The sequence below is a fragment of the Mustela putorius genome, unplaced genomic scaffold (assembly GCF_011764305.1).
Source record: "Mustela putorius furo isolate JIRA1106 unplaced genomic scaffold, ASM1176430v1.1 tig00000145_pilon_pilon_pilon, whole genome shotgun sequence".
Classification (NCBI taxonomy): Eukaryota; Metazoa; Chordata; class Mammalia; order Carnivora; family Mustelidae; genus Mustela; species Mustela putorius.
In genome coordinates this window covers 21,071,064-21,086,729 of record NW_025421294.1, presented here as the reverse complement: position 1 = coordinate 21,086,729, position 15,666 = coordinate 21,071,064, and the positions used below count along the sequence as shown (strand labels likewise).

At 49.8% G+C, this 15,666-nt stretch overlaps 2 protein-coding genes and 1 long non-coding RNA gene across 3 annotated transcripts; all 3 read left to right on the top strand.

The window, feature by feature from the left end:
- Positions 1 to 7: 7 nt before the first annotated feature.
- On the top strand, positions 8 to 2,328 carry LOC123390777 (SLC35A4 upstream open reading frame protein). Its single transcript, XM_045075412.1, has 3 exons — positions 8 to 160; positions 1,325 to 1,423; positions 2,093 to 2,328. Exons 1-3 carry the CDS (start codon positions 146 to 148, stop codon positions 2,288 to 2,290), a joined length of 312 nt encoding a protein of 103 aa, XP_044931347.1. The 5' UTR covers positions 8 to 145; the 3' UTR covers positions 2,291 to 2,328.
- Positions 2,329 to 2,652: 324 nt separating this feature from the next.
- LOC101684862 (probable UDP-sugar transporter protein SLC35A4) lies at positions 2,653 to 4,640 on the top strand. Its single transcript, XM_004744798.3, has one exon. It carries the CDS (start codon positions 2,653 to 2,655, stop codon positions 3,688 to 3,690), a length of 1,038 nt encoding a protein of 345 aa, XP_004744855.1. The 3' UTR covers positions 3,691 to 4,640.
- Positions 4,641 to 8,972: 4,332 nt separating this feature from the next.
- Positions 8,973 to 15,291, top strand: LOC106005079. Its single transcript, XR_001178232.2, has 3 exons — positions 8,973 to 12,412; positions 15,020 to 15,080; positions 15,176 to 15,291. It is a non-coding gene; the product is annotated as an uncharacterized LOC106005079 (long non-coding RNA).
- Positions 15,292 to 15,666: the final 375 nt, after the last annotated feature.

Sequence of the window (15,666 nt, the reverse complement as noted above, 5' to 3'; positions counted from 1 at the left end):
AGACCTCAGGGGCTCCGCCGAGGGGAGAGCACCGGCACCCTTTCCAAAAATGCCCCGGAAGTGCCTCCGCCCTCAGTAAAGATGGCCGTAGCACTTGGCAAGTGGGAGGCGGGGCTGCGCCTGCGCCACAAGTTCGGCGGGGAAGATGGCGGATGACAAGGTGAGTGAATGTGGGGGTTATCTGCAATGTGGGGTGGTTTTCACACCGTTCTGGTCCTTGGGAGAGGCGACACTGGAGCCTCTCGCGTAGAGGTGCCCTTTATGGGGCTTTTACTCTTGTCGGGTTTATACTCTTGCGACTGGCTCAACACTGGGGAGTGGAGTAGCGAGGCAAGCAGAGCCGGACATCTCCCAGGTGTCCTCTCTTGAGACCCTCACAGTCCTTAATTACTGGTACACACTAAGACACACTCACCCTGACGCATCCTCACTCTTTTGCGTTCCCCAGTCCCACGAAATTTCATGTCTAGAAACACGATGTTTCCAAGCCACAAGGACACGCACATTCTCATTCAAACTCTCTTGCGCTTACACTGAATTTCATACTTCGAGATGATCAGAGCCACTCAGTTCATTCACCCGCACTTCTGCAGACAGCCACCCCACCCTCACCCCAGCTAGCGCATCCAGTCACAGTTTGGGAATTCCGGGCAGAAATCAGATTTACCCCCAGGGCGTCCAGGAAACTGCCTCACGCCTTTATTCACTCTCAGTCTGAAGTTCAGCACCATCCGCATATTTACTAAGTACTTACCAGTCTTCTTTGTGTTGGGCTTGGGGATCCAGTAGGCAAGACGGGCTGGTTGCAACTTTCAGGCAGCCTATAATCGAGGCAGGCAGCCTGATAAATCTAATTGAAAGTGCCCTAGCTGTTCCTCTTGCCTCCCTACACACTTCTTGTTCTATAAAATTCTGTAATGGTTTTCACAGACGCAGATCACGGCTATCACGCCCTCTGTGGTCCCCTTGGGAATTCACTTTTGAATGTCTTTTCTTTGTTACCACTATCATCTCAGGAAGTTTTTACTTTTTATTTTTTAAGATTTTATTTATTTGACAGAGATCACAAGTAGGCAGGCGGGTGGGAAGCAGGCTCCCCACTGAGTAGAAAGCGGGATGCAGGGCTCAATCCCAGGACACTGAGATCATGAACTGAGCAGAAGGCAGAGGCCCAACCCACTGAGCCACCCAGGCGCCCCTCAGGAAGTTTTTAGAAGATGAGATTTCTCATGCTCACAGCCCCATCCACCCAGCCTCTGGTAGACCTGAGCAGAGAATGGAGCTGCGTTAACCTGCTGGAAAGAATGCTTCTTTTTTGTTCTAGGATTCTCTGCCCAAGCTTAAGGACCTGGCATTTCTAAAGAACCAGCTGGAACGCCTGCAGCAGCGTGTAGAAGACGAAGTCAGCAGTGGTGTGAGCCAGGTAAAGTTGCACCTGCCTACCACTCCCCCACCCCCCCCACCTGACTCCCCATCCCACCACCCTTGGGATGCATTGCCCTATACGCTTTTGAATGGGTACTAAAGATTTATTTAGCAAATGGTTATTGAGGTGGGTTCTCTGTGACCCCAAGGAAAATTTCCCTAAGAAAATGATGGAAAAAAAAAAACAAAACAGAAAATGACACTTGAACTGGCATCCTAAGTAGAAGTTAACTAGGTAAAGAGGAGAGGAGAGAACATTTCAGGCAGATGAAACAATATATGCCAAGCTCTCATGGTTGGAGGTAGCATGATGAACATGGGGAGTAAAAATAGTTTAACTTTGGCTACAGTAATGCAGAGCATGATAAAGTGAGGAAGTGAGGCTGGAGAAGCAGATGGGTCTGATTCCTCAGGGACATCTCTATAGGTTTGTGGGGTTAGGATTCTGTCGTTGGAGTCTTCTAACCATGGTGTTCTGAGATTGTGTGATGAGGACTTCTAGGTTCTTTTTCTGCCTCCAGAACCTCGAGAAAATCTTTGGAGACAATACTGCAGCTTTTTAGAGTAAAGAGGAGCTAGTGGTGGGATGCTCTAGGGCCAGCTTGAGTAGATCCTGGATAGAGAAGGGAGACCCTGGCTGAGTTTCTTCCTTCATTTTACTCCACAGGATGGCTCACTCATGTCCTCCCCATTCCTCAAGGGCTTCTTAGCCGGCTATGTCGTGGCCAAACTGAGGGCATCCGCAGTATTGGGCTTTGCTGTGGGTACCTGCACTGGCATCTACGCAGCTCAGGCATATGCCGTGCCCAATGTGGAGAAGACATTGAGGGACTATCTTCGATCATTGCGAAAGGGGCCTGACTAGCTCTGGATCCCATGGGGGAGGAAGGATGAGCACCTCGGGCCTGCAGGTAGAGGTCTTTCAACCACAGACACCATATTTGGCTTCCCCACTTGTCACCCTTTTGCCATCTCCAACTTGCCCACAGCCTTCATCCTTGCTTTCCTTCCTGCAGAGGGTAGAGTGGCTTATCAGCCAACAGTTTGGACGCCCCTCCTTAACCTCATGGGACTGGCCCCAAGACTGTGGCTTTTAGGGCCACCAGCCACTTCCTCTTCCAGCCCTGACTGTGGAGTTTGCAGCTGACTCTGACTCTCAGTATTCTGTCTAGCGATGTCCCACAACTCCTCCCTCCTAGGCGCTGGCTCCCTACTGATTTTACCCAAATGTGTTCCAATTCCTGCTGCCCCCTTGCTAGCTACCCAGGCCAGCCAGGGTCTGGTTTGGGCATGAGTGTAGAGGACGGGGGTACACCAGGCCTGGGCCGTCCCAGGCAGGCCCGCTGGACCCTGATGCTACTCCTGTCCACTGCCATGTACGGTGCTCATGCCCCATTACTGGCACTGTGCCATGTAAACGGCAGAGTGCCCTTTCGGCCCTCCTCGGCTGTGCTGCTGACCGAGCTGACGAAGCTACTATTGTGCGCCTTCTCCCTCTTGGTGGGCTGGCAAGCATGGCCCCAAGGGGCCCCACCATGGCGCCAGGCTGCCCCCTTTGCACTATCAGCCCTACTCTACGGCGCTAACAACAACCTGGTGATCTATCTTCAACGTTACATGGACCCCAGCACCTACCAGGTGCTGAGCAATCTCAAGATCGGAAGCACAGCCCTGTTCTACTGCCTCTGTCTCCGGCACCGCCTCTCTGCCCGCCAGGGCTTAGCACTGCTGCTGCTGATGGCAGCGGGGGCCTGCTATGCAGCAGGTGGCCTCCAGGACCCTGGGAACACACTTCCTGGACCGCCTTCAGCAGCTGCTGCTGGCCCCATGCCCCTACATGTCACTCCACTGGGACTGCTGCTTCTCATCTTATACTGCCTCATCTCAGGCCTGTCGTCCGTGTACACAGAACTGCTTATGAAGCGACAGCGGCTGCCCCTCGCCCTTCAGAACCTCTTCCTCTACACTTTCGGTGTGCTCCTGAACCTAGGTCTGCATGCAGGTGGTGGCCCCGGCCCGGGCCTCCTGGAGGGCTTCTCCGGATGGGCAGCGCTGGTGGTGCTGAGCCAGGCACTGAATGGACTGCTCATGTCAGCTGTCATGAAGCACGGCAGCAGCATCACACGCCTGTTCGTTGTGTCCTGCTCCCTGGTGGTCAATGCCGTGCTCTCAGCAGCCCTATTGCGGCTGCAGCTCACGGCTGCCTTCTTCCTGGCCACGCTGCTCATTGGTCTGGCTGTGCGCCTCTATTATGGCAGTCACTAGCCTCTGACCCCCTCCACCCAGACTTCTGACTCCATAGATAGGGCACCGTCGTCAGAGCTGCCTCCCGACCCTTCCTCAGAAGCTAGCCCTGTAACAAGTGCCTTGTGACAAAAGCTGGGGAGGTGAGAGCAGCCAGGTTAGTCCCTGGAGGTGGGTGAACGAAGGGTTACTTCAGGAGACTTAAAGACTGGGTTTGAGTAAAGAAAGATCTCAGAAGTTCATCCACGCTAAGGATTGGGGGAACATCAATACCTAGGCCTTAGAAATGACTCCACCCCCAATGGAGGAGGCTCCCTGCCTCATCCTGCATGAATGCAGTTGTTTGAAGTGGGGAATGGGCAACAGTTGGCTTTCCTTGCCACCAGCGGTCACCCCAGCAGACCCATTGCTCCCAGGCCTGGTACGGGCTACTCCAGCCCAGCTTTGGTACATGACTCCCTCATTAGAGACATTCATCCCTCACTGTAATGCAGGAAAACCCGATTGCCACCCCTTTTATTCCAATCACCCAGGCCACCCTTCCAAGCTACCCTAGCTCCAGCAACACCTGGAGACAGTGCCCCATGCTCCCTCCAACGTGCTGCTCTCCACACCCACCCAGCCTTTGTTCTGGAAACCCCAGAGAGGGCTGGAGCTTGACTCATCTCAGGGAATGTTGCCCCTGGGCCCTGGCTTAAGGCTACACTCCTGACCTCTCTGCTCACCCCAAGGGCCCTTTCAAAGCCCACTGCCCCTTCTACAGCTCCTAGGAGGTACCATTCTTCTCACTCTGGGTCCTGCCCCTGCCTGGCAGTGTCCCAGCTCTCAACAGTTTAGGGAAGCTCTACACAGAGTGACCTGGAACCAGGCACAGGGAAATTTGGTGTCGCTCAATCAGTGTGTCTTAACTATGTAAGCAATAAAGTCTTAATAAAGTGTTCTGGGATGCAGGTGGTTCCTGCAGTTGGCTATGATAGTCTTGTGCCTTCTGTGCCGTGTAGCTTCACTCAAACATAATTTTGTTCATCTTGGACCTTGAATGTCTTAATGCTGGACAGACTAGGAGAATGCTTAATGCTTACAGACTAGGAGAAAATACTATTTTCTCCTGGTTGTTGCCAGGAGCATTATTTCCTTCAGGGCTCCATGGAGTAGAGACTATTCTCTGTCATAGAACTTTACAAATTTCTCTGAAGCATAAAACTAGGGTGGTGGGGAATTTGGAGGGATTCTTGGGACTAGAAGGTACTGGTCCTGGCAAGACAAACTAGATTTTAGGATAGAGAACTCATGGGTTCAGTATGGTTTTAATTTTTATTTCCTCTGGTTCTGTCATTGATACTCCTTTGTGTCATCTCTCCTCATGGCCAGAGGAACATTATCCCTGCTCCTGTGGGAGAATACCTACTAAACTTAAATTTAAAAAAAAAAAGAAAGAAAGAAAGAAAGAAAGGAAAAAATAAGTGAGACCTATTGGAGATCTTAGGAAGTAGGGTAGGGTCTGGGAACCTTTTTTTTTTTTTTAATTTTTCTTGTTCTTTAATAAACTCTCTAAATGATTCCAATACACACTGCATCTTGTGAACCACTGTCTGCAGTGTAGAACTATGGTCAGCCTGGCTTGAATTCGAATTCTGGCTCTGTCACTTAATAGCTGACTGTCCTTGGGCAATTACTTAACCTCTCCAAGCCTTAGTTGTTTTACCTCTGAAATGGGGGTCAAATGGTACCTACCACTATATAGGGTAGCAGGAAAGGCTAAAGTGAAGTCGTGGGTATTAGGCGCCTAACAGGGAATGGCACAGTGAGACCTGGTTAGTGGTATTGTTAATTATCCATATGAAGGTTAACTTGGTGGTTGTGTCCCCCCTCCCTCTCCCTTCTAAGCCCCTTAAGAATGAAGAGAAAGGAAGCTGCTGTTGCAGGATTACTGATCATCAGATCCCTCCCCAGGGCAGCAATCTGCCAATGACTGGCCTCAGCCTAATCTACTCCCTGCTGAAGCTGCTGGTTCTGGGCTTGGAGCTCCTGGTTCTGCTTGGCCAGGTTGATGTTGTCTTGTAGGACACCAGCCAGTAGGCTGCGGTGGTGATGCTCTGTGGTCATGGTCTGCTCCTCCCACAACCTTCGCCAGGCTCGGAATACCTGTGCCCAGATTCAGAGATGCTTGTCAGCCAGTCAGCCTTGGAACCATTTCAAGGCCTGCCTTCTGACCTCACTGACCTGCAGCATGTGGCGTGTCTGAGCTCGGGCAGCCTGCACGTGCAGGTCATAGAGGGCTGCAAGGTCCTGCTCCGCAGTGTCCTGCTCTGCTTGAAGGGCCTCCAGCCGCAGTCTCAGCATCGTCTGCTCCCGGGGCCATCTCTGCCTCTCCTTGGAGGCCTTCAGTGATAATACATATTCTTTGTTCAGTGCTACCTGTGTGCCAGGCTCTTTTCTAAACACTTCATGTGTATTATTTCACTTTCTTCAGTGAAAAAAACATATGGGGTAGTTGCCATTTTAGTTTTCCAAATCCGGTACATAGATTTGGAAACCATGGATCAGAGAAGTGACCTAACCTGCACAAATTCATATGGCTAGCAAGAGACAGAACTGAGATGACACATGCCTTTCAGTGGTTTGCTGTCACTCTTGGGGTGAAGTCCAAATTCAGAGGCATGGCACACACTGGTCTCTTTAGCCTCACCTCTGACCCTGTACCTGCCAGGACCCGCCAGATGGACAGTTTGCTCTACCCAGACTGTACTTTGCCACTGCTTCCCTCTGGACTTTTGCTCATACAGTATTGTCCTCAGAACATATCTGCACCACTTCCATAGACACAAGTTTTGTTTCTGATTTTGCTCGAACAAGTTATATTTACTCAGTGCCTCTATGTGATGGTACAGACTGCCCAAGTGGAGCTCAGTCTAGTAAATTCCTCTGGCCGATCTGTTTTTTTGTCTCAGGTAAATGCCATCTTTTATGATCCACTCCAGCCTGGGTCAGGCACACCTCTTTGTTCCCATAAGCCCTTAGCTCCCTGCATCACAGTACTTAGCACTGAAAATCACTTCATCTGTCCCCCACAAAGCTGTGAAGACCATGAGAGAGGGTATGGCCCAGTCTATTGTGATTGAGGCTGGATTCCACCCCCAGCATAGTGCCTGGACCAATTAGAAGCCTCAAGTTCCCTACCTGACCCTCCTTACCTCCTTTCCAACTACCAGGGCTTTGACCTGGTCACCTGCCACCACCTCCTCCTGTCCCAAATGCTTCAGTTCCTCTTGGATCCATATTTGGTGCTGTTCGTGCAGTCTCTTCCTCCGGGCCTGGGCCAAGAAGAACTGCAAGGCCACATCTGGGACCTGCCAGGCCTAGGTGGCATCAGTCTAGGCTTAGAAGCCATGTGTGTTCACAGCCTTGGGCTCAGGGTCCAGCTTTTCAACAGAACCCCACTACCAGGGCTGCTCCCAAAACTACATCCAGGACCTACTGGCCTATAAGGGCCTAGAACCTGGACAGAGACTTGGAGGTCAGAGGGAGAAAGGAGAGTTACTGGCTCTGCCTATAGGTACCATGGAGGCCTTGAAGGATTCTATACCCTTAACGTGACCCAGTAGGAAAATAGCCTTCCTATGCCCCCTCCCCCTTAGGAATCACATAGGCATTTGGGTCTTTCTTTTGCCAGGAGCTCTGTATTCCTTCCTGATGCTGGGACCGAGAAGCAGTAGCTACATTAACTGGGCTCTGCAACTCCACTCTCCCAACAACTTCAGCTGTTCTGGGGCACATGAAGTATATTACCTGTTCCTCAGAGTCCCTAAGATGATTTTGGTGGAGTCCAAGTCCTAGAGATGCTGTTATTCCTACCACTGGAAGAAAATGCAGTTAAGCCCAGTAAAGGTGGAGGAGATACCCAGCTTCACCCCCAAATTCAAACCCACCTTTGGGCTCTCCCTGGAATCCTGGGCTTTGGCTTGCTATTGAATCTATGACCTGCTGAGAATAAAGTAGGAGTGAGAATTCCATACTCTTCCTCCCAGGATAGTGTGAATTAAACTCAGGGCTTTAAAATCAAACAGATTGCGGTGCCAGCCCCTCCTCTCGTCAGCTGTGTGACCTCAGGTGGGTGACTAGTGTTTTGAATCCATGTAAAATAGAGCTGACAAAATTTGTAGAGGGCATGAAATAAGATAATGCACCTAAAGCACAAGTGGCAGGCTCTGCTCAATAAATGGAAGCTTCCCTGCCTAATTCCCAGAGCTCGGGGCTAGAAAAACAAGTTGTAAGGAAATAGGAAAAGGGAAGGACCAGGAGATGGACAGGAGCAGCCGTCCAGGCACACAGTGTCAAATCCTGGAGGACAGTGCCCCCTGCTGCACAGGAGAGGCCATGCTCTAAACTGATGCAAAAGTACCATATTGAGGGGTGCCTGGGTGGCTCAGTGGGTTAGACCTCTGCCTTGGGTGATCCCAGAGTGATCCCCAGAGTCCTGGGATGGAGCCCCGCATTGGGCTCTCTGCTCAGCAGGGCCTGCTTCCCCCTCTCTCTCTGCCTGCCTCTCTGCCTACTTGTGATCTCTGTCAAATAAATAAAATAAAAAAGGAAAAAAAAAAGTACCATATTGAGTCTAAAGACTTGGGCACGTTTACCCTTCTGCTACCTTTGATTGTATCAGTGACCCCGAGATGCTCAGATCCCTTCTCTGAGCCTCCCATTTGCTCACCTGAAAAATGTAAGCTGTGTTGGTCTTCTCTGCTGAAAAAAATTCTATGGTTTCCCTGTTGACCTTCAAGATGAAGTCCAAATATCTCAATAAATTCACAAAGCCCTTTATGAACTGACCCCCACTTCACCCCTTTTTTTTGGACTTCACAACTTAATCCTTCTCTCTTGACTCTTCCCAAACTATTCTCCAGCAAAATGAGCCGCTTGCAGTCTCCCAAAGAGACCAACCTCTCCCTTATTTTTTCAAGACTTTGCCTGTTATATTCTGTGCCTACAATGTTCTTCACCTCCTTCAGGGGTCAACTTCTTCCATGAAATATTCCTTCCTTCTCATGTCAAAACTAACTTAAAAAAAAAAAAAAAGGGGACACCTGGGTGGCTCAGTTCGTTAAGCGGCTGCCTTCGGCTCAGGTCATGGTCCCGGCGTCCTGGGATCGAGTCCCACATTGGGCTCCTTGCTCGGCAGGGAGCCTGCTTCTCCCTCTGCCTCTGCTGCCACTCTGTCTGCCTGTGCTCGCTCTCACTTCTCTCCCTCTCTCTCTGACAAATAAATAAATAAAATAAAATAAAAATGCCTAAAAAAAAAAAAAACTAACTTAGATGCCCCCATAGAACCCTGTGTTGATAGGGCCTTCAAAGCGCTGATGATGGTGTTAAAAATTGTTTCTTTCCAGAAATTATAAACTCCATGAGGACAGGGATTTCCCAGGGTCTACATAGCACTATGCCTGACATGTAGTGAGAAGTCAATAAATGTCTGGGAAATCAGTAAATAGTGAACGAAGGAAGGGCTGCCTCATAGTGCTCTGTGAAGGCAGACATCAATGGGGCTCCTAAGAGGAGTTCTGGGAGCCTCACAGCCTCAGCTTTCACCCTTTTGAGCATCTGGCTCCCTGGGCGCCGGCTCCAGGCTTTTACTACCTATGGAGAGGGGGTTTAGGGTAGGCTCCAGCCATTGCTCTCTGGGGCACCTCCAGGCCTCACTTTGCTTACCTGCAATTCTCGCAATGCCCTGCCCAACTGGCTGAGCCCACTGTCCGTCAGGTTGTCTCCAAGGAGGCCTGAACGCAGGCTCTTCAGGCCAGCCCGGCGGGCCCGGCCCTCTTCTACTGCATCCCACAGGGTGGGCCTCACCTGTTTCGCCCGCATCCTCCTTCCCTCAGCCCCCAACAGAGCAGCCCAGAGAAAGCTCAGGGAGCCACCTAGTGAGGGGACATTCAAAGAGAATCACTCCTTCTGGATTCCAAAGCACACTGCCTGTAATACTTTTAATTTTTATTAATGGAATTATTTATAAAAAGAGCTAATACCTATCAGGCGTTTATGTGTACTTGGTGGCACTGTGCTAAGGCTTTTCATGGATTCCCTTTTTTTATCCACATATCCCTTTTTTTATTGATATTGTTTTATCAATACAACTCTCATTTGTCTTACTCCCACATTTTCCAGATGAAGCAAATGAAGCTCAGAGAAGTCAAGGAATTTCCTGATGAGTTGCAGAGCTGAAACTTAAGTCCAGTTCTGTCTGACCTTAAGGCCTGGGCCCTTAATCATGATACCAAACCGGCCAGTGGATAAACACACTTTTTCTTTCACTGTTTTATCCTTGAAGGCATGAACTGCCCTAATTAATCCTCCTCACTCCACAGGGCCTGGCACAGTGCATGGTCTGGGAGTATATTGATCAAATGAATTTGTGTTTGTTAGTTTGGGAGACAGAGAGTCAGGCTGCTGCTGCTGCCGCTGCTGCTGCTGCTGCTGCTGCTTCTTCTTCTTCTTCTTCTTCTTCTTTTACTTTTGTTATAGAAAATTTCAAACATATACAAAGAACAGGAAACCCATCTATTTACCACCCAGCTTCAATAATTATCAAATCTTAATCATTCTTGTTTGATCTGTGCCCTCCAGTTGGCCTCCCCCACGTCTCTGACATCATATCATTTCACAGAGGCCTGATTTTTAATAAGTCTGTGAAAATAGGCAAGTTCTTTCCCTCCTCTGATCTTTCATTTCCTTGTTTATAAATTACGCTTCCCTCTCTTTCCTCATCTAAGTTATATGTGTCTCATGGAGTTGTGGTAAGAATAAAAGCCATTAGTGTAAAAATGTTTGGTAAACTGTTGAAAGTCTCTGAAGGATGGGGGGTTGCTTTTCTATTGGCCCTGCCTCTCCAGCCTTTGGCAACCTAGCCATCCCGCAACTTTTCTGAATCCTGGCCCTCCCAGAGGGTCAGGCTCTCTCTGCACTGCGGTTGGGACTGCAGCTGATTGGGTGAGAGGGTGGATCAGGCATAAGTTAGATCCCAGAGCTTCCCCAAGAACCCCACACCCTCCCTTCAGGCCACCTTGAGGGTCCAGGCGAAGAAGAAGGCCACTGTAGTTGTTTCCTTCCAGGAGCCGCGAGACAATCCAGGGCAACGAGCCCTCCACCTCCTCACCAATAACCTTACCAGCCAATACCTGCAGCAGGGGGCAATCTCTGCCCAAGGGAAGGAGGAAGAAAAGAGATGTCCTCTGATGGATAGGGAAAGAAACTGGCCCAAATCACATTCTGATGGAAAGATTGACTATTTCCAGTAACTTCTGTGTACCACCAGGCAGATTGGCAACCTTACATAGATCTTTATTTTATTATTTTCAAAATTACACAATATATTCTCATAATTCAAAATTTATTTTGTCTATTGGGTAAGGGAATTGCATCCAGAATATTTAAAGAACTCTTACAACTCAGTAATAAAAGACTAATCACCCAATTAAAAATGGCAAAGCAAGGTGACATCCACAAAAATGGCCGAGTGGGGAACTCTGGGAGTCTGTCCTTTGTCAGAACGGTCTGGCAAAAATGGTCAGAGTCAACCTTTCTAGAATTCGGGGGGACAATCCAAGTCCAAGGCTTAGAGCAACCAAGGGATTGCTTCACTGGGAGAAAGCCAACTTAAATATGTTGAGCTCTCTGTGGTGTTATCACTTACCCCACCCCCAGCCTCCTCCCCGGCACAGAGGTGGTCTTGAAGACAACAGTCTGCATTTCTGGTGGGGGTACTTGGCTCTGGAGAGAGCTGAGTAGATCTTGTTCCCAAGGAATTGTGTGTGTTGTTTTGGCTATTTAGGTTTTCCCCAAAAGGGCTTTGTATCACTTACCTTCTAATGCTCTCAGGGCAGAACAGCTATGCTAGAGGACAGTCCCTCAAAACATTGAAAGATGAAAGAATGAGCAAAAATAACAGTTGGAGCAAACAACAGATGCATGGAAAGACTGGGAGGAAAGAAAAGTGAGGAGTGAGATTTGGGGGGAATAAGGAAAATTCCCACACACATTAGGGAACCTAGAAAGCCACACACATTCTGGGGCTGCCCTGGGTCTCTGCATCCATATTTCAGCCTCCCCACAAACCGCCACTCCCCAAAGTAGTCAGAAGACTCCATGAGACTTACAGGGCTCTGGGGAGCTGCAGGATCCTCAAGGCCCCTCGCCACATGCCCTGAATCCCAGGCCCCTCAGGAGGATCAGGCCCCAGGCAGGAAATGGTGATAGTGAGCAGAGAGCAGGCCCTATGGAGGAGAGGGTAGGATCAAACCAAACACCTAAGAGACGGGGGTGGAAGGTGACAGGTGCCCTCTGTCCTCACCTGCCTTCATCGCCTGCAGCCTTCAAGTACAGCGCCGAGGCCACTCTTGAGTCAGACACCTCCACCTCACTGGCATTTTCCACTACCCTGGAGGAAGGGAGGCTGAGCTCAATTCCCAAGCACCAGGGTCCTGTCCAGCCCCAGAACCTCTGTGTTGGAAGCTAGATGGGATCCCAAGAGCCTGTGAGAATCATCCCTAAGGTTCCAAGCTCAGTATATCCCCTAAAAGTCTCTCATCTGTACGATCTCCTTTTTCCTCCTGTTATCTGCCCAGTGAGGGAAACAGGCTAGTTGGAATTTCTCCCATATTGCAGATGGAGAAACTGAAGTTCTGCTCAGTGAGATGCTCAGCTGTCCAAGGATGATAAGGACCGAGCTGAAGAGACATAGAAGGATAGGGTAAGAAGAATGAGAGGGTTGGGGATATGGGATGCAGGGAAGAGGAGGGGGGTTGTGATAAGCATGACCCCAAGTTTATGGCAGTGGGGAGAAACCTCCAAGGGCTGGGTGTGGGGGTCTCAGCCCTGCTTTAAGACAAGCACCCTCAGATCCCCTTGGGCCCTAAATACTCACAAGCCCAGGGGGGACACATCTAGCACTGACAAGTTCTCTGTCCCTGGAGAGAGCAGGTCCCGAGTCTTCCCACAGGGGCTGAGCTGGAATCACGCAAGCACAACACTAGTTACACATAAAGCCTTTTCCAGGCTTCAGCTCACACGATCCTTTCACTGGGGCCCTATGGGCCAATCAGGGCCCCAAAATTCAGTCATTTCAGGCAGGAAAAAGGAGACCTCAGGAGAGCCAAGCCCACACCAGCGAGCAGCAGAATGAGGCTGGGCTCAAGCTCTTCTGGCTGCTCCCAAGCCTCAGGCACTTTCTGCCACATAGCAGGAGCCTTGGTTCCCAGGCCCCCCTCCCTGCAGGGTCTCACCTGCACCAGGCTAAGGGTAGTAAGAACAGGATCAGGGCCCCCTGGAGGCAGAGCTTCCTCAAACAGCATCTGCAACAGCTAAAGTGGAGAAAGGGGTTCAGTAGGGATGTAGAAAGGTTGAATCCATAATTCAGCACTTCCTGAGGGTGAAGTCTGCACCTGGTTCTCCACTAGGTGCTACAGACACAGTCTCCAGGACAGAAAGAGCCCCAGGCCTCATGGTTCACAGTGAGCCGGTCACATGAGTAGACATTTTCAGTGAGACCTGCTGTTTCCTATGGCAGGGGCCTATGACAGGTTTCTGAAGTAGCTATTTTGATTTCGGGGGCATTTTCATGAAGCCCTGAAAACAAAACTGTCAAGTTTATTATCAGTATTAAGAAAAACTGTGAAGATTAGACCTCCCTGGATCTTTGATCTTTGCAAACCACCCCTCCCTGACCCTTACTCCATGGGGCCCAGCTTCCCACCTTCCCTGACCTACCTCTTAATCGCTGCCTAGATTGGCAAAATCTAGGCAAAAATCCCTGGCAAAACATTCTGTACGGACCATAGTATACTATAGGAACCACAAGGAGGGGAATCTGATCCAGCTAAGAAGGGGAAGGGAAGTTTCTCAAAGGTATCGGGGAGGAAGGAACACCTGGGCCTCATGAGACTTATGCCCAGTGGCTCCTCTGGGACTCACCTGAGGTACAAGCCGGGGTGTCTCTGCTTCCCGACCCCGAAGCAATAGGGCCACACTGTACCCTCGGGCCACCAAGCCTAGTGTGGACTGGACTCGTGCTAGCAGCTCCTGCTCAGCCTCCTACAGGGGACACAAACACATCCCCTGATCTCAGGTGCCCTGACCCAGTCTGTCTGAGCAAAGGGCTTGGGAAACATTCAGCACTCCAGGATCTAGGAGCCTGAGGGCTCCCATGCTCCTCCCAGCTCCCTAAAACCCCCCTACCTGAGCGGCATCAGAGCCCAGGACTCTGTCAAAGGTGAGGCATTGTTCCTGTGGGGAGGGCTAGGCTCAGCATTGTCAGTCCTGTCTTCCCCAGCCCTCACCTGCACCCCATCCCATCTTTACCTGGGCATCTGGAGTACCCGGCTGAAGCAAGCGGATGCTCTTGGGCCCCTCCAGAAGGACTGTAGGGCCTGAGAAAGACGGACTAGATATCAACTCTCAGAGGGAAAACTGCCAGCACTCCTAGGTCCTGCTCTCAATTTTGGCTTCAGTTTCCTAACTGGGGAACCATGCACAGGATCAGGGGCCCTGCAAGGCAGAGCTCCCTCAAACAGCATCTCAGCACAGCAGCAGCAGCTGAAGCAGTAAAATGACGCCATCCTTCCCCTCTCCCAAGAGGCGCCCCTAGGCTGCACTCCCTCTAAGAATGAATGTGTAAGAATTTCTTACCTGATCCTCTTTGCCCTCCCTCTATTTCCACCACAACCATCAGCCTGGCCTGGGGGTTGACCATGAGGGCTGGGGACACTGAGCTGTCCTGGCCCAAAGCAGCCCCTGTGCTAGCTGCCTCTCCACACTCCATGGCTTCTGTGCCTCTCCGATTCCCCTCAATAATTCATCTCCTTGACCTGAGGGCTCTGGGGAGGGCCTCTAAACAACAACTTATCAAAGGAGATGACAGTCCCCTCCTTCCTTCCTTCCTTCCTTCCTTCCTTCTTTCATTCCTTCCTTCCTTTCTTTCCTTTCTAAAATTTTATTTCTTCATTCATTCATTCATTCATTCATTCATCTTAGTGAATATAAGCGATAGAAGCTTATTCAGAAGGGAGGCAGAAAAAGCTCTCAGGAGTGAGAGGGGTCCTGACAGGGTTGCCCTCTTTCTTTTTCTTAAAAGATCTTGTTTATTTATTTGAGAGAGAAAGAGAGTGTAGGAACACAAACACCAATCAGGGAGGGGCAGAGGGAGAGGGACAAACAGACCCCCTGCTGAGCAGGGAGCCCAGCAGGACCATGAGGATCATGACCTGAGGCAAAGTCAGACACCCAGGTATCCCAACAGTCCCCTCTTTTCTGAGTCAGAACATTGCATCAGATTCTTCTTTTTTTTTCCTCACATATGCAGCTGTAGAGAGAATAATATGATGATCCTCCAAGCTCTCAGCTTCAGCAATTATCAACCAATGGTTAGTATTATCTCTTCTGGTCCCCTCCCCATCCCCTATGGATTTTTTTTGAAGCAAATCCCAAACGTCTTATGTGTCTTCTATTGCTATTTCAGCTCATATTTACAGAAGATAACCACCCTTAAAAAAAAAAAAAGACAATGGCTTAATTTGGTGAGGATGAAGAGAAAAGGGAACACCCTTACACTGTTGGACAGAATGCAAACTGGTGTAGCCACTCTGGAAAACAGTATGAAGTTTCCCCAAAAAGTTAAAAATAGAACTACCTTATAATCCAGCATTTGCACTACTAAGTATTTATCCAAACATTAGAAACCTAGGGATTCAAGGGGACATGTGCACCCCAATGTTTATGGCAGCAATGTCCACAATAGCCAAACTATGGAAAGAGCCCAGATGCCTACTGACAGATGAATGGATGGGTATATATGACATCTTCTTGATCCATTCATCTGTCAGTAGACATCTGGGCATTGTTCTCTCTCTCTCTCTACACACACACACACACACACACACACACACAGAGGAACATTACTCAGCTCTCAAAAAGAATGAAATTTTGTCATTTGCAATGACATGAATAGAA